Source organism: Papaver somniferum, chromosome 10 (assembly GCF_003573695.1).
Source record: "Papaver somniferum cultivar HN1 chromosome 10, ASM357369v1, whole genome shotgun sequence".
Lineage (NCBI taxonomy): Eukaryota > Viridiplantae > Streptophyta > Magnoliopsida > Ranunculales > Papaveraceae > Papaver > Papaver somniferum.
The window spans coordinates 34585980-34612517 of NC_039367.1; the positions used below are offsets into that span (position 1 = coordinate 34585980).

The 26538-nt window shown below is 37.2% G+C and overlaps 1 protein-coding gene across 2 annotated transcripts; it reads right to left on the reverse strand.

Moving 5' to 3' along the window:
* Nucleotides 1-23649: 23649 nt before the first annotated feature.
* Nucleotides 23650-26320, reverse strand: LOC113315009. Of its 2 annotated transcripts, none has more exons than XM_026563326.1 (7): nucleotides 26074-26320; nucleotides 25886-25957; nucleotides 25389-25465; nucleotides 25057-25201; nucleotides 24498-24578; nucleotides 24315-24404; nucleotides 23650-24130 (listed from the first exon to the last, which is right to left on the reverse strand). In XM_026563326.1, exons 1-7 carry the CDS (start codon nucleotides 26254-26256, stop codon nucleotides 23993-23995), a joined length of 786 nt encoding a protein of 261 aa, XP_026419111.1. In that variant the 5' UTR covers nucleotides 26257-26320; the 3' UTR covers nucleotides 23650-23992. The 2 variants fall into 2 exon arrangements, with proteins under 2 accessions (XP_026419111.1, XP_026419110.1); XM_026563325.1 differs by having other exon boundaries at nucleotides 25344-25465.
* Between the last annotated feature and the right edge of the window lie 218 nt (nucleotides 26321-26538).

The window sequence follows — 26538 nt, forward strand, 5'->3', positions numbered from 1 at the left end:
ATCATTGCGAATGAACAGTGAAGCATGCATGTCAATTTGGTCCCTTTTCCATACTTGTAGATATTGCAAGTTAATATATATAGGGGAGGGGTAGTTGGTTGAAGGTGCATATGCGGACTATGTACCAAGCAAGCTTCACAGCTTATCCGGAAGAGTATAAATGATTCCTAAGGATCATTTATAGTTGCATAGCCTTGTGAGAAGGGAATTTGATGCTTAGGTATCACTATGCCATATCGCGGACCCGGTGATGCATAATCATTGTGTATCTTGACGGAACGACCTATATGGACCAGGCCAGTACTATTATTGCCTAGCCACGGCTTTGCAAACGAGTTTGGCTTAAGTTGTTGTCCCTTTGAGGATGACCTACGGTCTATGCTTGATTCCTTTAGAGTAGGGAAGGGTACGTAGGCAGTCGCAATGAGTTGCAACATTGCCGGTCCAGCACTTTGTCGCTCATATCATCTAATTGTGAGATGATTACGACATTCTAGCCTCTCATATTACCTGGCTCGGTATTGCGATGCAAGAGATAATTGTGGCCAAACTTGACGAGGCAAGTTGCATTCCATTCCTTAAATGCTCATATTTCCTATCAAGGTGTTCGAATTAGTCATGTACCAACGGCGCATTGGGCATGGCCTCAGAAGTAAGCTACATCGATATGCAAGTAAGCAGAGCTTGCATAAGCCTAAGGAAAGTACGTTATAAGGCCAGCAATGGCCTATGCGTAAGTCCAAGGCATATGCCCTATGCCTGGTCAAAACTCTGTAGTTTGACGGTTGCTCAGCTAGATAGGAAATTCATTAATGAAATTCCTACTTTGAGGTAGAGCCAGTGATGCATGCAAGAATGCATTGTCCTTGGTCTTATGGCCTTATACTCTTTTGCGGACAAGGGTAAGTTTGGAACAGTGTGGAATCTAAGTTAGCTACATCATGCTCCACTAGCATGATTGCAAGGGCAAATAGACGTGCATTTGACCAAATTTGAAGCCCGGACCGTAGCCTCATAACGGTGCATCGGGGAACTTACGGCCTGCGGGGCAACGCGCTAAAGGCGTAATTTTCCGGTCCGTCACAGTTGGTATTAGAGCAAGTTCCGAGATAACTCGACGGATTGTGTAGAGTGTACGAGTGTTTTCCTTAATGAAAACTTAAAGTTGGAGAGTAGGCCAACTTTTGCGCGGAAAGGAGTTTGTAACTGCTATGCCAGTTACTTTGCGAATCGAGTTGAGCTTGTTTAAGTATTGTGAGTTTGTCTGGCCTAAGTGACACCCCACTTTACGAGTGGATATCCGGAAGACCGTCTAGGACGGTGGGTAGACAATGGGCCTGATCATCCCCACGCGTTGGCACTGGCCAAGGGTGTGCGTTGTCATGCCCGACTAGCATCCCACTTACGAGTGGCAACCTGGATGACCTTCAGGGACAGTGGGCAACTGGATACTGTTCCACACAGTACTGTGCTAAGATCTTGTCATTTCGATGACACCTTTCAACTTGTGAACATTATGGATTCCTGGGTGGTAATGCCATCTAGGATACCTGGTCGACTATCCTCTAGGCACTGGACAATTGTGATTCTTGGTATTGTTGTGGGGACTTTTGGATTCCTTGGAAGGTGGTATGGGATGGTTTCTCAGAAGGTCTAAATTTTTTTTCACAATAACTTAAAGAAACTCGTGATTTCTGAGCACCTGGTATGGGACTTTTGTTCAGGAAATCCAAACCGAAGAGATTGTCCACAATAACTTTGATTTTGAATTTCGAGGCCGAAATTCTTTGAAGGGTGTGATAATGAAACACCCCATGTTTTTATCATGACGCATGCTAAAAGATGCGCCATTTTATTGTGATAAATCTTTATCCAAAGTTTCATTTGCATAGTGTTAGAGCATTGCTCGGTCGAACGCGCATGCGTTGCTATCTCAAGCATGTTTGTCAATGTTAGTGATCAAAACTATAAGTCTTGATTTATAGTCTATTATAGCTAAGTATCAGACTAGGATAGAAAGTGTAGTTGAGCTCAAGGACTTCATGGCGATTCATCATACAAGTAGAAGAACTACTCAAGGAACCGGTGGAACTTCTCGACAAAAAGGTATGAGAAGAATTGAACTTATCTATCACTCAAAAGTCTATCTACTCTATCTCCTATTCTTTGAGACAAAAAGTCGTATGCTATATATATAGACTTTGATTATACACATTTGGTATTTCGAGTCGAGTATACCTCGCCTATCTATATCACGAAATATGAATTGGTAAGCTTTTCGCTTTAACCAAGTTTATCTTTACCATGTGACGAAAGTCATGATATGTTTCAATCATCTTGAAAATTGATTTGACGAGAAATGGTGTAACAACTGTATAACGTCCTTTAATAATGTTTCAATGATTGAAATGAGAGTTTAGATTACATAACCAATGGTGGACATAAGCATTGTTGTGGAAACACATTTACGTATAAGTATTATTCCTTGAACCAAAGTTTAAGAACTTTGTTGATCAAGAGAACCATAAGAATGGCGTGATCCAAGTCCACGAACTGCCGAAGTTCTCAAAATCGAGAATTTATGCTGGAGTTGGAAAACTAATTGCGTGAAACTAAGTCCGCGAACCCAGTCCGCGAACTGGCGAAGTTCTCATACCCGAGAATTTTTGCTGGAGTTTGTAAACTCTGCCCGGTAACTTAAGTCCGCGAACCTAGTCTGCGAACTTGAGAAGGTTATATATCTGAAGATGATTTCTGAACTTAAACTTAAAAAACTAAGAAATGCAGTTTGCAAACCGTGGCTATAAAAGTTCATGAACCGATTCAAGTGAATCAAATCATCTTTGCTTCAATTGTGTCTTGTGTAGTACATGAGATTTTCTTGCAATTGAAAAACTCTCTAACTAGTTCATTTGAAGTCATTTGAACTAGTTATGGTGAAGAAGAACGTGGTTGATATGAAATGCTCATATGGCTAACCTTTTGGTTAACTATTGTTGAACCAACAAGTGCATACGTTTGGGTACAGTTAACAAACCTAGAAGCGTGCATTGTCAAGTGTGTATAACAAGCTAAGTTTTCTATCTAACGGTTGAGAAACATTGGCTTGAATCTAAATCAGGTTTTCATCTAACGGTGGATATTGATTGCTTTGTTACCAAGGTAACTCAATTGCAAACCCTGATTTGAAAGACTATATAAGGGGAACTCTAGAATCTGTGCAAAACTAATCCCCACACCTCACTTGTGATACTAGTTTGCATACTAGAGTCGGTTCTCCTTTAATCTTTGGTTTTCTTCTTCTAAAACCAGGTTAACGACTTAAAGACTTCATTGGGATTGTGAAGCCAGACCGATACTAATTTTATCGTAGTTGTGTGAACTGATCTTGCATCTTCTATCGTACGAGTACAATCAGATTGATTGTCTTGATATTGATATCTCCGATAGGCAATATATAAAAAGTAATCACAAACATCTTCGTCTAATTGTTTGTGATTCCGCAACATCTTGTTTCGCTACCATACGATTAAGATTGTTGTGAGGTGATTGATAACTCTAGGCTGTTATTCGGGAATATAAGACCAGATTATCAATTGGTTCCTGTTCACCTTGATTATTATCAAAATAAGGAACGAAAACTTTTAGGGTTTATTTGTGGGAGACAGATTGATCCTTTGATAGACTTGTATGTGTGAGACAGATTTGTCTATTGTCAAAGCCTGCGATTTTGGGTCGTAGAAACTCTTAGTTGTGGGGTGAGATCAGCTAAGGAATCAAGTACGCAGTATCCTGCTGGGATCATAGGAGTAGGGAGTACAACTTTACCTTGGATCAGTGGGAGACTGATTGGGTTTCAACTACAGTCCAGTCTGAAGTTAGCGTGGAGTAGGCTAGTGTCTGTAGCGGCTTAATACAGTGTGTGTTCAATCTGTACTAGGTCCCGGGGTTTTTCTGCATTTGCGGTTTCTTCGTAAACAAATTTTTTGGTGTCTGTGTTATTTCAATTTCCGCATTATATTTGTTTATATAATTGAAATAATACAGGTTGTGCATTTGAATCAATCAATTGGAAATCCGACCTTCGGTTGTTGATTAATATTGATTGATCTTTGATATTGGTCTTTGGTACCATTCAAGTTATTCCTTGTGTTTGATTAAAAACTCGCTGATTTCTATTAGCTCGAGTAAATCAAAACAAGAGAGAGATATTAACTCCTTGATATACTTTTACCTAGATTGAGTTTTACTGTCTATTTGATTCTCTAGAAAGTATTTTGGATACATATTGCTAAGAGAAATATTGGGTGGTGTTGTTAGACCCCCGCTTTTTCAATTGGTATCAGAGCAGGCAAACACGTTCAAGACCTCACAAGTCTGTGTTTATAGCGATCTGACTCTATGGACAAGAATACTATCTCTGATAAACACATCACCAGAAATAAACGTTTTGTCTTGTCTATTTCTATTAAAGAGAAAAATTCCTCAATCTCAAATATAGACGAACCCTGTGTTCAAACTAGACAGACAGGCTCCGACATGTGTTTTTACGATTTCCCTTCAAAAGAGTCCTTCTCTCTAATTGAACGAGAAACAACCAAAGAGTGTGAACTTATGCTAAATTATGTTAAAGTTCAAGCTGATCGGTTGAAACAACATGTCAAAATTCTTCTTGGAGAAATAAGAGACTATGATTCCAAAAACTCTGAAGCTTTGCCTTTATCTCTTCTTAAGGAAAGTCTTGAAAGGAATATCTTGGAAATTAAACATCGCTTGAGCAAGCTCTCAATTCAAGGATGTTTCAGAAAGTTCTCTAGACCTTCGTCATCAATTACTACTGTGACTAAGGGAGATCCAGAAGAAAAATCAGTGTCATCTTCTTGTGAAAATACGTGCCTATACCCTCTTGTCAAAAATGGTACACATCACATGAAGAGAGGAAATTCTCACAGAATGTTAAGATAGTACTTTCTAACGTTCATAAAGTGTGTCCTTGTCATGTTTCAAGAGGACAGTCAGGCAAATGAGAAACTCCAAGTTGAGTAACAATTCCCTTGTTCATCTTCAACCCACCCTTGATGCAATATTCAAAGGAATAACTGACTTTCATGTGTCTAAACCAATTGGTTTCAATACTCATTCTGTATATCCTACCAGAAAAGTCAGTTCTATGAGTTCCTTAAATGCTCTGACTCATAATGAATGTCTTAACAATCTAAGAGAAGCTCAGAATCTTCCTATCTTAAAAAAGGGAGTTATTTATATATTCAAGGTGAACAAGATATCAGGAAAAAGTCGATTTCCTTCTGGTAAGAATCAATTCTCTGAGTCATATTTCTGTAAGGATGAATTTTATTCACATCATAATGGTTTTCCTCCAACAGTTCGTAAGGAAAAGGATCAACAAGAGAAATGTTCATTTAATGAGCCAATGGCTCGTACGTGTGTTAAATAATCACAAGGTTGAAATTTCACTTGTGAAATCCTAACTAAGTGAGAATTGATTAGGTATACTTCTTGTGAAGTGTCACTGATTATCTACCTAATCTCTTATCGTTCTTAGATGGATAATTAGTCAAACACTTTTACATAAGTATTTTTTTGTTTTCATTTTTCTTTTTTTTTGGCTTTGCTTTCAAACGTGGTTTTGAATTCTAAAAGGCATGGACTTTCTCGTGCGGGCCTTGTGAACCATCCTCTTACGGGTACACAAACAGTTTTGAGGTCTTTCACGGACCAAGCTTGTGAACCCTAAGTCTCTCGAATCTTAGTTATATACCCATCCTATTGAATTGAACTTCTCACTCTAGGCTTCTTATTATCAATGGATTCTTCTTCCTGCTCTTGGGATTTACCTGAAGACTTTGTTGATAATGCGGTATATTTTGAATTCGATAAAGAGAAGAGAACCTTTGTTGAAGTTGAAGGATCTTTTCCTCAATCTCCTGATTCTTATTCGGATGTAGAGGAGGTTGAAGAGATTTTGTCAGATGTAGTTCTTGACTTCCTAAAGAACTTTTAGGATGCAAAACAGCAACTTGTTGATACAATAAAGTGTCTTGATGAGGTATGAGTTTGAAAAGGTTACTGCTGACCTTGGTCTCATAGAGTCTTACATCAATGATCTTCGCATGAGAATCACCTCTCAGATGTTGCAATGAATGTTGTTGATCACAAGCTCTAAGACCCTTTGTCTCTTGAGGATTCTGAACAGTCCATATGATCTTAGTTCGTGTTCGAAATAGCACTGGAGTCTGTTTTCCTTTAGCTTGTTTTAGTTGTTTCCCAGTATGTCTTGTTGTTGGCTTAGTTGGAAGAATAACTAGTGCTTTGAATAGAAATGATTGTGACTACACATAGCTATTATTTTTCATCTTCTTGTTCTCTTTTTTAGGTTTATTGGTTTAAATTCTAAAAATATTTGGAAGATGATGTTTTTGCAGTATTAATCTTTATGATTTGTTATATTGCAATGTATTATGGGATATTGGTGTTTACGTCCGTGAACTATGTTTGTCCCATGCTTTGTCAAAAGTAAAGTCGTTCGTGATCGGTATTCACGTATTGATAAAAGAATGAATAAACTTTTGACAAATACAAAAGTTAAGCCTATATTGTCAAATATTTGATAGAAGATAGGTTAAAATATTTTGTTTTCAAGGATTATGTCTATTAATATCGTTATGCAAATAGTGATGGAAAATAGAATGAATCCTTGTGTATTCCGCAGTATTGATCATCCCTGATCCATATTTTATGTATTACTGTAAAGCTCCACAATGTATCTTATGTTGAGCACTATACAACCAAGTTGATTTTTTTTAGCTTAGTTGGTGTTCCGTGAGATATGTTATGTCGAGCATACTGAACTAAATTAATCTTGTTTGGTTATTTAGTTATTGCTTCGTAAGTTTTCTTATGTCGAGCAAAACAAATGACAATTAAATTGATTACTTTTGTGATTAGTTTGGTTGTGTATTCCGACTAGATTAATTATGGGTTCTCTTGTAATTAATCTAGTTGATTATTTTCGTATCTCCATAAGTTCTCTTATGTTGAGCATAATCAATTGAATTGATCAATTTTTGTGTTTAATTTGATTGCGTATTCCAATTAAATTAATCATGGGTTTACTTGTGATTAATTTGATTGAGTTTTTGGATATAAAAATCATTCCTATGGTTTTGGTGTCCAATAAAAATCCTTCTTTTCTTTAGAAATTAAGGTCGCTCTTGTTGTTCCTTCGGGAATAACATAAAATGGGGGAGAGTTCTTTTGAACTTGTGCTTAATGGTCATATCTTGAGGGGTGTGCGGTTGTGGAATTTTAGAGGGGTTATCTTGTATATTTAAACTCCTTGATGAATGCATTTAGCTTCGGCTTTATGATTGCATCTAAATTAGTTGGTATGTATTTTTCCTTTTGTATTGAAATGTCTCTCTCGGAAATTTCATTGTGATCCCGTTCTTGTACCTTTGCCAATTTTATTGAAAAAAGGGGGAGAATTAATATGTAGTTCACACTACAAATACATATGGTTTTCGGATCATTGTGTAAGGGGGAATGGTTTCCATGTGAGATGGAGTATTGACTAAGAGGGAGTGATACATATCACCATAGTAGTATTATTGAAGTTGTGATACAATCGGACTTTGACATTGTGTAATAATACTATGACATTGTATAACAATGATCGGGACCGATGCTTTCTCATTGTTATAGACACATATCTTCAACAACGGTGATGCTAAACTTACAACTTTTTGGATCATTGGAGTACTTGGAAGTGACGAAGATTTCGAGGAATGTTGAAGATTAGACACGTGGAATAGGAGATACTAAAGTTTCTTTATCTTTTTTGTATTCCATATGTATTGATAGTTTTGTCACTAAAATTGACATAGGGGGAGATTGTTAGAGCATTGCTCGGTCGAACTCGCATGCGTTGCTATCTCAAGCATGTTTGTCAATGTTAGTGATCAAAACTATAAGTCTTGATTTATAGTCTATTATAGCTAAGTCTCGGACTAGGATAAAAAGTGTAGTTGAGCTCAAGGACTTCATGGCGATTCATCATACAAGTAGAAGAACTACTCAAGGAACCGGTGGAACTTCTCGACAAAAAGGTATGTGAAGACTTGAACTTATCTATCACTCAAAAGTATATCTACTCTTTCTCATACTCTTTGAGACAAGTATGCTATATATATATATATAGACTTTGATTATACACATTTGGTATTTCGAGCCGAGTATATGTCGGCTATCTATATCTCGAAATATGAGTTGGAAAGATTTTCGCTTTAACCAAGTTTATCTTTACCATGTGACGAAAGTCATGATATGTTTCAATCATCTTGAAAATTGCTTTAACGAGAAATGGTGAAACAACTGTATAACGTCCTCTAAGAATGTTTCAATGATTGAAATGAGAGTTTAAATTACATAACCAATGGTGGACATAAGCATTTTTGTGGAAACACATTTATGTATAAGTCCTATTCCTTGAACCAAAGTTTGCGAACTTTGTTGATCAAGAGAACCAGAAGAATGGCGTGAGCCAAGTCTGCGAACTGCCGAAGTTCTCAAACCCGAGAATTTCTGCTGGAGTTGACAAATTACTTGCGTGAATTAAGTCCGTGAACTGGCGAAGTTCTCATACCCGAGAATTTCTGCTGGAGTTTGTAAAATCATCCCGGTAACTTAAGTCTGCGAACCTAGTCTGCGAACTTGAGAAGGTTATATATCTGAAGATGATTTCTGAACTTAAACTTAAAAAAACTAAGGAATGCAGTTTGTAAACCGTGGCTATAAAAGTTCATGAACCGATTCAAGTGAATCAAATCATCTTTGCTTCAATTGTGTCTTGTGTAGTACATGAGATTTCCTTGCAATTGAACAACTCTCTAACTAGTTCATTTGAAGTCATTTGAACTAGTTATGGTGAAGAAGAACGTGGTAGATATGAAATGCTCATATGCTAACCTTTTGGTTAACTATTGTTGAACCAACAAGTGCATACATTTGGGTACGGTTAACAAACCTATAAGCGTGCATTGTCAAATGTGTATAACAAGCTAAGTTATCGATCTAATGGTTGAGAAATATTATCTTGAATCTAAATCAGGTTTTCATCTAACGGTGGATATTGATTTCTTTGTTACCAAGGTAACTTAATTGCAAACCCTGATTTGAAAGACTATATAAGGGGAACTCTAGAATCTGTGCAAAACTAATCCCCACACCTCACATGTGATACTAGTTTGCATTCTAGAGTCAGTTTTCCTTTAACCTTTGGTTTTCTTCTTCTAAAACCAGGTTAACGATTTAAAGACTTCATTGGGATTGTTAAGCCAGACCAATACTAATTTTATCGTAGTTGTGTGATCTGATCTTGCATCTTCTATCGTACGAGTATAATCAGATTGATTGTCTTGAGATTGATATCTCCGATAGGTAATATATAAAAAGTAATCACAAACATCTTCGTCTAATTGTTTGTGATTCCGCAACATCTTGTTTCGCTACCATACGATTAAGATTGTTATGAGGTGATTGATAACTCTAGGCTGTTAATCGGGAATCTAAGACCAGATTATCAATTGGTTCCTGTTCAACTTGATTATTATCAAAATACGGAACAAAACCTTTTAGGGTTTATCTGTTGGAGACAGATTGATCCTTTGATAGACTTGTATGTGTGAGACAGATTTGTTTATTATCAAAGCCTGCGATTTTGGGTCGTAACAACTCTTAGTTGTGGGTGAGATCAGCTAAGGGAATCAAGTGCGTAGTATCCTGCTGGGATCAAAGGCGTAGGGAGTACAACTGTACCTTGGATCAATGAGAGACTGATTGGGTTTCAACTACAGTCCATTCCGAAGTTAGCGTGGAGTAGGCTAGTGTCTGTAGCGGCTTAATACAGTGTGTGTTCAATCTGTACTAGGTCCCGGGGTTTTTCTGCATTTGCGGTTTCTTCGTAAACAAATTTTTTGGTGTCTGTGTTATTTCAATTTCCGCATTATATTTATTTATATAATTGAAATAATACAGGTTGTGCATTTGAATCAATCAATTGGAAATCCGACATTCGGTTGTTGATTGATATTTATTGATCCTTGGATATTGGTCTTTGGTACCATCCAAGTTATTCCTTGTGTTTGATTAAAGACTTGCTGATTTCTATTATCTCGAGTAAATCAAAACAAGAGAGAGATATTAACTCCTTGAGATACTTTTACCTAGATTGAGTTTTACTGTCTAGTTGATTCTCTAGAAAGTATTCCGGAGTTAGTCCATACAGATTGCTAAGCGAAATATTGGGTAGTGTTGTTAGACCCCCGACTTTTCACATAGTGAGGTGCATTTGGCCCGGGGCCATATTTGGTGCCAAGGAAGGAACATTGCGTAGGCATAATGGCAAAAGTCAAATGTTGCATCATCATGATGCATTAGGCCAGTTGGGTACGTGGCCTCGATATTGCAGCGTAATCATTGCGTATTAAGGAGGCTATTGGCCTAGAGCCAATATCGCACAATCATTGTGCATCAGGCCAGAGAGGGCTGGCCGAACGAGTGTTACGCAATCATCACACACAATCATTAAGAACGAACACAATCATTACGTAGGGAAGCAATCATCGCGAAGGAAAGAAATCATTGCGAATGAACACAATAATTGCGAAAGAACGCAATCATTGCGAATGAACAGTGAAGCCGACATGTCAATTTGGTAGCCTTTCCATACTTGTAGATATTGCAAGTTAACATATATAGGGAGGGGTAGTTGGTTGAAGGTGCATATGCAGACTATGTACCAAGTAAGCTTCATAGCTTATCCGGAAGAGTATAAATGATTCCTAAGGATCATTTATAGTTGCGTAGCCTTGCAAGAAGGGCATTTGATGCTTAGGCATCACTGTGCCATATTGTGGACCCTATGATGCATATCATTGTGCATCTTGACGGAACGGCCTATACGGACCAGGCCATTACCATTATTGGTTAGCCACGGATTTGCAAACGAGTTTGAATTAAGTTGATGTCCTTTTGAGGATGAACTACGGTCTGTGCTTGATCCTTTTAGAGTAGGTAAGGGTACGTAGGCAGCCGCAGTGAGTTGCAGCATTGACGGTCCATTACTTTGTCGCTTATATCATCTAATTGTGAGATGATTGCGGGATTTTGGCTTCTCATATCATCTGGCTCGGTATTGCGATGCAAGGGATTATTGTGGCCAAACTTGATGAGGAAAGTTGCATTCCATTCCTTGAATGCCCATACTTCCTATCAAGGTGTTCGACTTAGGCATGTACCAATGGTGCATTGGGCATGGCCTCGAAAGTAAGCTACATCGATATGCAAGTTAGCGGAGCTTGCATAAGCCTAAGGAAAGTACGTTATGAGGCCAGCAATGGCCTATGCGTAATTCCAAGGAATATGCCCTATGCCTGGTCAAGACTCGGTAGTTTGAGGTGGCTCAGCTAGATATGAAATTCAGTGATGAAATTCCTATGTTGAGGTAGAGAAAGTGATGCATGCAAGAATTCATTTGACTTGGTCTTATGGCCTTACACCCTTTTACGGACAAGGGTAAGTTTGGAACGGTGTGGAAGCTAAGTTAGTTGCATCATGATCCACTAGCATGCTTGCAAGGAAAAATGGACGTGCATTTGCCTTGATTTGAGACCCGGACCGTAGCCTCATCACGGCGCATCGGGGAAGTTACGTCCTGCGGGACAACGCGCCAAAGGAGTAATTTTCCGGTCCGTCACATCAACATTAGCAAGTTACAGGGACAGACAAGGGTAGCACCAAATCAATCAAAAAATATCACTGGGAAGTGTAAGGAAGGCAGTGAGGAAATTTTTTTCTACCTAGGTGCAAAAGGAAAGACTACTTTGGTATTGGATTCCCAAACCGGGAAGAATTTGAGGATTTTGTTACAGAGAAAAAAACTGCAAGACTCACAAGAATGACTGACAGTGTAGAGAATCAACAACAAAATGAGATGGTAACTGAGGCGTAAATTGATCAAATGAAGGAAAAGGTGAATGGATTTTCAACTGCAATGATATGTCACATTGAAAGCAGCACAACTAATAATTACAAGACTAATGTGATCAAGAATAAGAAGAAACAAAGAAAGCATCCAGTGAAACTCTCAAACAAAGTTCTAAAGACTATATTTGAACAAAATCTGATGAAGGATTTGATCACAAAAGATGTAAAGTACCAAAAGAAACAATAGGAAAAGGTAATTAAAATGGATTTTGAACTGAATCCACTCATAAAATTTCCCCATTGGCTAATGGTAAAATAAATGGCCCATCATCCCCCTATCCAAGCCTTTGAAGTACAAAACACAGCTTACCCTGTCATACCTTCAGTAACCTCAAACCCCTATCAAAATGAAGTTCAATCATACCTGCTCAAAAGCTCACAAAAAACAATTTCCCCACTCTGTTGCATCTTCCAGCACATCCAACTCAGCCATTATCCCCTCAACCAACCATCTGCCACTTCCTCAAGCTTCTAGAAATTTGGAGGCTAGCAAAGAGATTCTTAGAATGAATGCCTTAAAAGGTGCATAAAATTAATGCCTTCAAAAGCTGCACCAAAGCATCAAATGAGAAATAGATTGCAGAAACAACATCAGGAAAAGGCGAAATTACTGCTATCTCCAGCAAGGAAGCAACAAATTCAGGGGTAAGTCGGGTAAGCCTAAATCTAAACCTTGATATTTTTTTTTGATCAGACAGTAGCAGGAATTGAACCTCTAACCTATATTTTGGGAGTTCAACCCCTAGCCAACTGGGCTAATCCCAGTTGCTTTAAACCTTGATCTTAAATTGCAATTTAATCTTAGTTTTAGTTTCAATTTCAATTTCAATCAGTTACATACTTTAAATTCTTAGGGATTGAAGATAATGTCTCTTAATATTCTTTCTTGGAACTGCCAAGGGTTAGGAAAAAAAACTAAGGCCCGTCTCAAAAACCTAATAAAAACCCATAATCCATATATCATTTTTCTTCAGGAAACAAAACACCTTGAATCTTATACTGCACCAATAATCAAAAATCTAAAAAATACCATAAATATGATTATAGTAAACTCGACTGGATTGGTTGGTACTGCAGGAGGAATGGTCCTTGCTTGGTCTGCTAATATAAATCTCCAACTTCTTCATAGCATTGATAATCAGATAGATGTTTTGGTTACTGATAAAACTAGATATCTAGACTGGATGTTATCGGATGTTCGTGGATGCCCTTATAAAGTTAAAAATCATGTTATTGCTTCCAGAATCTAGCTAGAACCGAAAAAACACCATGGATGGTGATAAGAGATCTTAACTTTGTGCTGAATAGGGATGAAAAAAGAGGTGAACATCATGTAGACCTAATCGAGTCTCAATTCTTCTCTCAATTGATAAACTCAGCTGGTCTTATGGACTCGGATTTTGTAGGATACCCGTATACTTAGTCTAACAAAAGAGAAGGAATTGAACTCATAGAGGAACGGCTGGATAGGGATTTATCTAACTCGTCATGGTTCGATTTATTTGCAAGGTCTATGGCTTACCATTTATCCCCTTTAGGGTCTGATCACAACCCTATTCTCATTCGTACCTCCCCTTGTTGGAAGGATGACACTAAACCATTTAAATTCTCCGGAATTTACATGGAGGATCCAACTTGCTGCGATGTTATTGAACAAGTATTGAACCTACAATTTGATGGTATCGAGCTTTTAGGTTTATCTCTAAACTAAAAAACGTGAAAAAATACATTAAAATATTGAATAGAGAACACTTTGAAAACATTCAAAACAACATTAAAAACTTGAACCAAACTACAAATCATGCTAAGATTATCCTCAAATTGCCAGAAAAAAGTCGACGCATCAAAAAAGTCCAAGAAGATTTGGATAAGTGGTATGATTTTGAAGAAGCATTTTGGAAAATAAAAGCTACTGAAAACTCAATAGAACTTGGATACAAAAATACGGGTTATTTCCACTCCTCTGCTACTTGCAAAGCTAAAAACTCCATGTTGAGGCAGTGAAGAAGGAAAATGGGGAATGGTGTTATGAGAGGGAAGAAATTGTAGACTCTTTATATATCCACTTTGAAAATATGACAAAGTCTTTAAAACCAGATCATCATAATCACATCCTAAATCTAATCCGTAAGTGCATATCTAACACGGATAATACAAAGCTGTTAAGAGTTCCTTGGAACTTGAAATTAAACTAATCGTGTGTGACATGCACCCAAATAAATCCCCGGGTCCATATGGTTTCCCAACAAGCTTTTACCATAAAAATTAGTACTTAGTAAAATATGATGTTACCAAAATGATACAACAATTTTTGAATCTAAATTCCTCCTGAAAGAGTTAAATTCAACATTCTCTTATCCCCAAAAAAGACTTCCCAGAATCTCCGGCTGACTTCAGACCCATATACCTTTGTAACACAATCTATAAAATTATCTCTAAATTGCTTGCAAACAAAATAAAGTCGTTCCGTGGTAAATTCATCTCTCTTTATCAATCAGCTTTTGCCCCTGGTAGGCACATAACATATAATATTGTCATAGTCCACGAAATTATATATACTATGAGAACAAAAAAGATAAAAAGAGGTAACATGGGTCTAAAACTCGATATGTCAAAATACTTTGATAGGATTGAGTGAACTTTCCTAACTCAAATTATGGAAAGGCTGGGATTTAGTGAGGGCTAGATAAACCTGATAATACAATGTACCAGTACCACTTCGTGTACGGTCTTATTCAATGGATCTCCTTTTAGCTTCTTTTAAATTTTTAGGGGAATCCGGTAGGGAGACCCACACTCACCTTATCTTTTCATTATTTGTACGGAAAGTCTACCTAGGGTCCTGATGGATGCTGAAGAAAAGAAGTTGATAACTGGAGTCACTTTATCTAAATTCCCTATGTCCATATCTCATCTCCTCTTTGCGGACGACTGCCTAATTTTTATTAAGGCAGCCAAGAAAGACAAACACTCTTTCACATTCTAGAAAATTTTGGTAAGGCTTCCGGACAACTAATAAACTATGGGAAATCTGGGATCTTCTTTTGTAAAAACGTGCCAAATGATGTGTCTACACAAATTCTTAATAGTCTCAAAGTTGGGAGTATCATAATAGATGATAAATACCTAGGAGTTCCTTTGTTTACACATAGGTCTAAAATCACATGTTTTACCTCCATTGTGGAAAAGCATAATAAAAGGTTAGCTGGATGGACAAGTAAGATTCTATCTGGGGCTGGAAAAGGAGTCGTGATAAAAAACGGTTGCTGACTCTATGGCTACCTACAAATGTCCTTCTTCGTAATCCCAAAGGCGATCACAAAGAAAATGGATAGTCATAATTGAGATTTCTGGTGGGGGCATAGAAAGGATAACTATGAGGGGACTTGTCTAAAGCTTGGATAAACTTTTGTAAAAAAAGGAATCAGGGAGGATTGAAATTTAAAATTTTTGAGAAATTCAACAAGGATATGCTGGCCAAAATGACTTGAAGGATGATTTAAAAACAAAATCAGTTGGCTTCTGGAGTTTTTAAGGAAAAATTACTTTAAAAACTCATCTCCTTTGTGTCTGGGGAAACCAAAATCTACTAGCTCTTGGCTATGGAAGGGCCTAAATGCAGGAATATACATTGTTAAAAAATTGAGTAATTGGAAAATAATATCAAGGAAAAACATCAGTCTTTGGGAACATAACTGGATCCCAATGACAACTCCCAACCAAATCACCCATGAAGACACACAACCTATCATTTAAAATATGCCAAAGCTGGTAAGTGATGTATTTGATGCTCAAATTAGGAATTGGAACTAAAACTTTCTCAGAAAAGTTTTTAAACTGAAATGGTAGAGAACATAATCACCGTAGACCTTCAGAGCTCTGCAACCCAGATAGAAAAACTGATTTGTCCATACACCCGTAATGAAGATCTCTCTGTAAAGTCAGTATGTGAATGTCTTATCTAAGAACCTCTTAGAAACAACACTTTCCCCCATATGAAATCTTCCAACAAAACCCACCAATTTGATCTAGTTGATACAAATTTCATAACTTTTTATTTCAACTAATTAATCTAACCAAATCAATTAAACTAAACAAATTAATAAGTAATAGGATAGTTTTTGTTATTTTAAAAATATATGACTAAGGAGTTTCAGGGTTTTACTTCTTCATGATTTTATTTGGTATACCTCAGTTAATCGGAGTATACCCTTGTAGATGGGGGAAAACGAGTCGCTGGTTTTTCAGGGAATTGAAGAGACGAGCGTGTTGTCGAGACTCATCAACCGAGAAAACTATTCAACCTCACACAAATGCAATGCAAAGGGAGTGCTTATATTCGAGAGATCAATCAGTAGGACTCCGACCTAAACCAAGTCAATGGACGTTCCAGAGTCAATTCGGTCGCAAAGAGGGAAATGGGTTGATCTGTATGAGGGAAGCTGACAATTGTGTGGGATCAATGATGATCAAGGATTGTGGATGTGTTGAAGGTTTCTGCAAATAATGATGAACTTGAGTTCGAATAAGTTCTGGTAGATTGATGAATTCCTGAGAGTAATTACTCGAGAAATTCTATGTTGACAATTGCTGATGATGGTAATCATTTGTTGTCCTCAATCATGGATTCAGAGACTTATTTATACTGTCAGAATAATAAACATATTGATCACTGTAAGTGTGACGGTTTCTTGAGTGAAAGAGTGGGAAAGTGGAGAAAAAATACAGATGTAATTACAAATTTTACAAACCTTTATACTATACCTCTTGATGTTTGATCTCAGAATTTAACTCATTAAAACGTATACCATGAACCGCACATTCATTCAATGATAATACATCTCGTATCTCTTTCTCTTACGCCAATTGTCAAATTATGCTAAGAAAAAATGCACTAAATTGTTTTAATAACGCGTTCAAAAGATGAAATCCTAAACAAGAAATTGTATATGCCCAATTAACCCCACACCCAATAGCTAACATACATCTTTCAATAATTTGACACACAAACATGTATAAAGTGTATCAGACATTGTAAGAAGGCATACTATTTTGATGAGTATTGAATTCATCTTTCTCCATACACATAATCGTGCTTAAGATCACATCCCATAATTACATATCAATAATATAAGTACAATCGAAAACCGATAATACACTTTTAGGAGCAATCTGTGCACAAAAAATATCAAGTCGCGTAACTGGTACTTCCTAAGATAGGGAGGGTGAGAAAACCTAGGGTTGATGAACATAACTATTCCTGGTAAGAAGTTGTGGCTTCAAATAGAAGGCCACAATAATCAATTCTGATCTTAGTTAAACTTATCAAATGTAGGATTTGGTTATTCAAGTCTAACTAGAATCCTTGACAAGAAAAACTAGTTAACTAACCTAGTGCTTATCTTATCTAAAGAAGAGGTATCTGTTATTTTTGAATATTTAGAACCTGATAAGAGAAATAAATTTAATTTTTGATCTCTTTTCATGTCTTATCAAATTAAGAGATTGTACATACACAATCGATCCAGATAAGAACTAAGTTATCTTAGTTGATTTATCGGATTAAAGGAACATTGCTTCGGGAAATTATTTCCTTGAAAATATATTGAAACTAAATTAGTGTTGTAGTTTCGGTTTTAGTATTGGGTATATAAAATGGCATGTGAAACCATTGTTCTTAACTCTTATAGGTTATACAAGTCTTATTGATTTGTAGGATCATTTCGGTTTGCTCTTATGTACTTTCGTTTCTTTGTCATTTTTGTGACAAAAAGGGAGAGATGGAGTAAACAAGTAATATATAAGGAAAATAATATATGTAAAGCATATACTAAGGGGGAGAAACATATCATCTTGTTATGTAATATTTCATACTACAAAAGAGGAATAACAAAGATGTTTGGATTGAATATGTACCTAGATTTCCTTTAGTGGGAGTAAAGCTTTTGTTATTCAAATGTCAACAGTGGCATCTATTTTTCAATATGTGAAGGATATTGTGTTGTTGAAACATGGAATCAAGCGTATGAAGAATGAGTTTTTAGTAATTCGTTTATCTCCATATGTATTAGAGATTTTCAGTAAAATTGACAAACTAGGAGATTGTTAGAGAGTACCTCGGTTGAACCCACCAAGAGTTGGTATGTCAAGTTTGGTTATTATATTTTAGTATCAAAACTCATCTAAAGTCGTTTGATTAAATATTAGAGTCAACTTCGTTTAGGTTAGATTATAAAGTCTAGGAATGTTGAGACATACAAGTATTACTCTGGAGACCTGAAGAAAGTGAAGAAGTAAAGAATGCAATGACCATATCATTCTTCCTCTTGTGGTTAGTAATATTGACTTGATCTTGTTTCCATTCCTGACATATCTTTCAGGTCGCTTTAGATTGAAAAAACAACACATGCGAAATATATATATATGAAACTCTAGTGTTAGACTTGGTCATATTAGTATGATCAAAGTATTAAGGAATTATATTACGAAGTATAACATTTATCTTTTGAACTACGTAATTACATAATCTATTATATTTATTTACTTGATTATGTATGCATTATATATGTATGATTTCATCCTATAAAACTATGTATTATTACATTGGTTTAAGGAAGTAGATGTATGGACTTGTTTCATGATTGAAAGGGAAATCATGATGTGTTGATACGGTTATTCGTTGAATATTTTGATTGATCAACACTAGATGACTAGGCAGAACCAATCTTAACTTTGGTTGAGAGTTGAGCTATAACCGGTCACAAGTTACCTATTTATATAACTAGTTATAATCGGTTACAAGTTGGTTTGGAATCCAAGGTGTAACCGGTCACAAGTTGAATTGGGAACTTAGTTGTAACCTACCACAAGCTATATTGGAATGCTAGTTGTAACCGGTCACAAGTTCGTTTGGAATCCAAGGTATAACCGGTCACAAGTTGATTTGGGAAGTAAGTTGTAATCGGTCCCAAACTACTTTTGGAAAGCAAGTTGTAACCGGTCACAAGCTACTTCGGGAAGCAAGTTGTAACCGGTTACAAGCTACTTTGTGGAACAAGGTGTAACCTTTTACAACCTTTCTTTGGAATTATGTTATAACCAGTCACAACATATTTTGGAATGATGGTTTAAATCGGTTCCATGAGAAAAACCAAGTTTCCATTATTCACATATTTCTTCATGATGTGTGTGAATTAGGGTTTATGGTTTGCAAATATGATAAGGTTCAAGATGTCGACATTATTTGGACAGGTGCACAACTCATATCATTAATTATTCAGATATATTCCTTGATACTCAAAGTGATCCCAAACCGAAATAATTAAAGAGAATTTAATTATGATCTTTGATTTTATATGCTTTCATTTAGAGCAATAAAAGCATATGCTCTAGAGAAGGATTCTTAGTTAATATGCTCAACTTGTAATAAGAATTCTGTATGAGAGATTTTAGAAATACGGTTCAACATTTATCGGAAATAGGAAAACCAAATTTTGCACTTAATGCATATCTTGATAATACTTTCGGTTTTGGAATTTCTTTCTTGTACAAACAACCTTGGTCTATGAAACTATCATAAGAGCCAGGAAAACTTCATGCGTGTTGTTTCTGGTGGAGTCGTCTATCCGAAGAGAAAAGTACCCTAATTAGGCGAAATATCTTACGACCGCTCGTCTAAAGACTTATGTGGGATCAAGAAGCTCTACGAGTACCGTTGGTGGGAAAAATAAATATTGCATAGTTATATTATTTTTTGATTATTGATTTGATTGACTAACGGTTGTTGTAACTTTGACTGCACCTAGTTTGATCATTCTTGAGAGCCTTATCTTCTGACATAAAGGTCATTCAAAGTAGATCAAAGTATCAACGGGATCTTTAGAACCATTTGTGGATCTAAAGACATCTTGTGATAATCCATTTTCGATTGATCACAAGAGTATTCGAGTTTGTGTTGTGCAGGTTTAAGAAGGTGTTGATGGTGGATTTTCAACAAGGGATAAAATCGTAAAATCATGATACTTCATGTTTCTGACCCGGCTTACGGAACGCATATGAAGATTCATATTTTATGATTCGTTAACCGTTTCACGATCTCTGACTGAGTGAGCATTCCTCTCAGATCCATGATGAATATGTTTCTCGAAGGGCCTCCCAACTGAGCGTTCGATGCTGCACATTTAATCATGCCCTCTATGTAGAATAATGATTGAGCGGTTATCTAGACATAATTGTTTTCTTGAGGGATTAACGCCTTCATGACGTCAACGCTGAACGTTGTTCCCTGACTACATAGAGAGACCACCCTTTACATAGAAGAATGATTGGGCGGTCCTCCGGACATAATTTTTTGTTGGAGGGATTAACGCCTTCAGGACGTCGAAGATACTCGTTGTTCCATGACTATGTAGAGATACCGTGGATAGATTCAGGATGCTCCGTGGACATAATTTTTTGCTGGAGGGATACACGCCTTCAGGACGTTGACGATGCACGTTGTTACCTGACTAGGCACTCTTCAGAACGAGTATGATGCTTCAACTATCTCGTATCTCTTCTGCAGTAGATTAATTCTACCGTGACATTCACTGACTGAATTCCTAGAATACAGTCTATTTTTTCTAATTACTCCGTTCCATGGCAGATCCCCGACTGATCTCATGGTTAATAATAGATAAGCATTTTATCTCATTACTCCGTTCCCTGAATCCCCGGCTGGATTTCATGGATTAGTAATAGATACTCAACTCATTTTATTACTCTGTTTCATGAATTATTCCCAGCTGAATTTCATGAATAAGTAATAAATATTCAAGCGTTCAACAACCGCTGCTCCAGCCTTGCTGGAAAGAACGAAAACTGTCAAAATTGAGGAGTTGCGAGACCCTCGAAGCAACACCAGGTGCTTAATCAATAAACAATACAATGTTCAACCTTCCGTGAATGTTGCTGAAGAAAGCAAAAGGAAACCTGAGGCGCAACAGCATAAGAACATTCTTCCAGCATCCCATCCTACAAAAGCACCAAGGAAGGATAACCAGGCCCGGGACGCACAAGCACCTGCTCAGCGTCAACAAAATGTCCAGGAAGAACGAGAATTTCCTTTTCCCATTGAAGAGGTGATCGAGTTATTGGAAGTATGGATTCAAGACGGTGTACCTCCCTATAGGAGAGAGCCGACAGAAGAGGAAATGGAGACTCCACGCTACTGTCACTTCCATAGATACGTCAGTCATCCAACAAGGGATTTCAGAACTTTGAAGCGCATATTCAAACAAAAGGCTGATTCAGGAGAACTTGGGACTGAAGGAGTGCACATAAATCCTCTTCCGATCAGGACCTTCACACTCTCCGAGCCACCCGTTAAGGAAGCAGTCCAATCCTTGATGGAGCATGTCTGTGAGTTGCTATACTTGTCAAAAGCTCAGAGAAATGATATGTTTGTGGAATTTAATCACATCATGTCAGGAAAGCGTCTGGAAATTCAGGAGACAGTCCTTGAACCTCCAGCAACAGATAAGGAGATGTACGACCGGGAACTTCTCACCACAGTACACCTCAAAGGAAATGAATTCAATTGAGTGTTGGTCGATGTTGGCACTGCTATCAATATCATCCCTTTGAAAACTCTCAGAGCTGCAGGCATCACTCGACAGGAGGCCACTCATGTGCCTGTTTCAGTCAGAGATCATGAATGAGTCTCCAGGGATGCATATGGTTTCATCATTATCAAGATAAAAACTGGTTCAACCTGGAAAGAAACCAAATTTCACATAATCAGGGAAGATCCAGGATATGATATGATCCTTGGACGAACATGGATTCATGCTGACAAGACAACTCCAACGTCTTCAATTGCACATTTCTCTGTTGAGGAGAGCTCTGATCAAGAAGATATAGAGGGTGCTCCATCGTTAGAGCATCTGGAGGAAGTCAAATCCTTGATGGAAATGACACAAAAACCTGAAAAAAATGCACATGCTTTCATCAAAAGGTTCCGCACTCAGGCAAGTCTCGTTTCCCCTCATGTGTCTATACTACCTACCTTCAAACATGCTACCCTGGTTAGGGGACTCAATCTCCCTCACAACCTAGCTATGGCTAAATGTTATGAGTGGATAGTTTCGCCTCATCAATATTATACTAAATGGTTGAATGGGGAGCCTTTCCAAGCTGAGCATCTCATCGAAAATTTTATTGCTGAGATGATTAACAAGTATGATAAGAATACTTCGGATATCCTCCTATAACTCTACATGAGTGTCCATATGTGCCACAAAGTCAGAAAACTTCGACCGCACGAGCATGGAATCCCATTGTCAGAGGAATGCCGAATCAACATAAAATCTTCATGGCAAGAACAATCAAGCCAAACAAGTTTCATGAAGGAGATCTGGTTCTCAAAGCAACTAAGCACAACATTCACTCTGGAAGGAGCTCCAATTGGGAAGGGCCTTTCATGATTACTAAGTCTGTAGCCAGTGGATATTACAAGTTGATCAACATGGATGATAAATTCGTTGTGCCAGTGATACATGAGAATTGGCTCAAATCCTTTGACGCCTGAGACATTCAACGTCTTGGGGTGTTATTCGCTTAAGACACGAGCGACTGTTCGAGACACCCAATGCATTTTATGATTTTCTTTCACCCGTAGTTTCAATTCCTCCTATACGTTTGCAATACCTGCATCCAATATTTGAATTCAGTAATTTATCAAAGTTCTTTTACTTAAAGAAAAATCTCTATCAAATCCAAAAGAAAATCCTCAATCACTCACTTATCCAAAACCAATCAAAAATCAAAAACCAAAAATTAAAGTCTTATATCTCTCAGAAGTTCAAGGTTCAAGAGATTATGGAAAGAAAAACTAAAATAACACTAATTAATCATCACACTAACTAAGTTAATCATCAAGGGTAAAGTAGATATTAAAAAAACGGAAAATGGGTCATTTGACCAAATATTTTTAAAACATGGTTCAAATGGACGAGTAAAAATTAGTATGGGTGAAATGGACACCAAAAAAATAGCAAGGATAAAACTGGATTCATCCTGACTTTAACTTGAAAAGTAGCAAGGATGAAACTGGATGCATCCTGATGTAAATTAAAAATAAGAAAAAGTATTTGAAAATGGGTAGGATGAAACTGTTTACATCCTGACTATTTTTTCACTTTTGTCCATTTAAACAGCATCAGAATCTAAGTGTCTTTTTCACCCAGGAATTGTTGATTTTGGTCTTTTTAACAAATTTTTTGTGAAAAAAAAAGATCAGATAAGGGGTGATTGAAAATTACTACCAATATCCACCCAAAAAACGGTTCTTCAAATTTTCCTAACCAGGCCCAACATGGTTTCATAAGAACTGACTCTAATTTCCAAACCAGGCCCAACATGATTCCATAACTGAGCCAGTTCATCTGAGCAAGTGAGCAACAGACAACTTTGCCATGATTCTTAAGGCAAACTAGCTCGGCTACAAATTAAGTTTCTAACCTCTTCTCTTACAAGTCTGAAACTGTGCAACAAATTGTACAGAGATTTTTGCATAAACAACATTAGCCGGCATATTGTAGCATCATTTTATGTTGATGGCTGAAGATAACAAATGAACATACAAAATCAAAGCATTTTCTCCAAAAAGCTTGTTCTTTATAACACTGAACAAACTATACATACAACAACAGGCTCTATACCACAGCATTACAACAACCATAGATAAAAACTAAAACAAACTTCTCCGTCTCTCTCTCTTTCTCCCAGACAGAGAAAAGGAGAACGAGGAAACGAAAATGAGTCTGCTCAATACAGGTGAAACAAAGTACAGATCTATTCTCTACCTTTACTAACAACAACACTGCAATAGCGTATACGAAACCAAACTTGGGAAACTTGTAAATGATCAGCTTCATTTTTATTAAACAACTCAAGCTTGAGTAGGAATATTAGGAGGACATGGCGCCGGCACAGACAAGTTAGGTGCTAGTGTGAATTCTAAATCTCCATTTTCCCCTGTTTGCATCATAATAGCAACTTCGGTTGTGGACATTGCTGAGTTATTACCCTGAATCAACAAAGTTCGAAGAGAGTACTAAAAATGGATTTCTCACTTGTTTGAATGAAACATGCAAATGATGAACCATCGTTTGAAACAGATTTCATAGTCAAAGTTTTCTCTGTCATTTGTTTGAGATAGGCAAGATATACCATAGCAACACATAGTAATAATCTGTGAGGGATTTACTAACCCGTACTTGACGTCGATAATGTATCATACTGACGGCCCATGCTGTTATGTAGCATGGTAATATAAACCCAATTGCTCGCAGCATGAATAGCTGTTCAGAATCGAAGGTTAAAACAAATAAACAATGGAAAGGCCACAAAGGTATCTAAAAAACCACCTATATATAGTCATTCCTCAAACTTACAGCGAACAATGTGGCAGCATCATTATCACCTTCAGCAGCTGTAATTGCCAATGCATGCCTCAAGAGCAGGAGCGCCATTAACTGCAACAAAAACAGTAACAGGATATCACTGGGCTTGGTTATCCATGCTTTAAATTGGAAAAGAAACATGGTTATCTTCGTATCCGTTTTAAATGTGACTCAGTGACTCTGTGATTCTTGTATGCTCTTCAAGGTTCTATTATATATGCCGCCCTGGCATATGATGACATAATTGTATGCAATTCATCTCACTGTTACGGATTACATATTCGAACATCTACAGGGAAAAGGCAATAACTGTTCTGATATTTTGGCAAAGCATGATGCTACATGGCGCGACTATCTGGTGGACTCGATGGGGATAGATATCTAATATATGATCCCATGGATGACGGGTTTTCTGATTCAGTTTATCAGCTGCATGTCCATTTAAGAACATTCCATTTCCTCTTCTAGTATCAATAGTCTTAAGACTTCAGTCGTCTGCTAAAATATTAAGATCAATTTTTATGCATTATTCATGATCACTGCTACTCACCATGAAAGCAGCTGCACGGCAAAAAGAAGCTCCATCTCTATCCCTGTCTTCATAGTCCGATTCAAGAAAATGGCGACGACTTGCTGCCATAGCCAAGAGACGAGGGTCGTCGTGATCCACATCATCTCCAGCAGTCCAGTTTCCACTAGAAACATCCACGTAAAACAAAAGATTAGAAGAGCGAAGCATTCAAATTGTGGTTTAGCAAGTTGGAACCTGAATCTGCAAACCAAAAAAATGGAAATTAATCAACAAGGAAACTATTAAGCCCTAGTAGTGTTAATTACAAAAGAATATTGGAGAGCATCAAAATAGGTAGAAGGAACATCTGCCTGATATCAACAGTGGTATCGTCAGAGCTTGGCCGGGGAGGTGAAGGGGGTGGTGCGGTATAACCAGGCTCGAAAAGCTGTTCATGAAACAGAAAACCACGGTTGTCATGAATCAACTGAAATTGGACATTTTAGACCGAGAGACAACTAAACCTAGAATCTGATGAATTTGGAATGTTAACCGATCTAGATATTTTCAGTATGTTTGCAGCCGTTACAACCAACAACCATGCACATGCAACGAAAATAGACCCAACATTTTTCGCGAAAAATCAAGAATATATACTCAATTAAACCATTTCTTTGAGATTGTAGCTAGTAATTAACATAACTTCTTCACAGAAACCATAAAATTATCTTTCGACAAATAATTTCAAAGAAAATTAGGGCATCGATTTCTTAAATTCACATTTGAAAACCTTTGAAAATCATAAAACACAAGAATTAATAAACAATTATAAGCAAAAGGGCAATCAAACAAACTAGAAGCTATATACCTCCTGGCAAATCTCACAAGTCGTATTTCCTTTTTCGTTGCACCAACGTTGCACACACTTCCGGTGAGCATACTGCATTAAGCAAACAAACAATCTTTAAATACCATCATAAATCAATAACTTCTCCAAAATACTAAAAATAAAATAAAATAAGTTAAAAATGTAAATAATGTAAATAATGATTATACCTTCAAAGTACCATTACATGCACAAGGATTTTCCAAGTTCACAGCATGATCTTCTTCCTGGCAAATCCGGCACTCCATTATCTGAACAAGTGATCGATCTTCCTCCTCCATCGTCATCGCAACTTCATCTTGTTCTTGGCTCAAGGGCTCAGAATGGGCAGCATTTGTTTGGTCACCCCTCATTGTTAAGCTCGTCAGTGTCTTCTTCAGTCTTCAGTATTTCTTTAGATTCTTCTTCTCCTTTGGATCTTTGAACTGCTGCGGTGCTGCCATCAAAATGAAGTAGGACCCCACCATTTATAGTTAAAAATGTTTAGGTTGGGTGTGTCCGAAGCTACTAGGTTCGGGTGAAGTCCCGTCAAGGCCGAAGGGGAGATTTGTTGTTTTATGGAAATTAAACGGACGTTGCCTGAAGTTTTGTGCCAAGTATTCGATCAAAAGCGTGACTCTTATTTTAAAGTGATT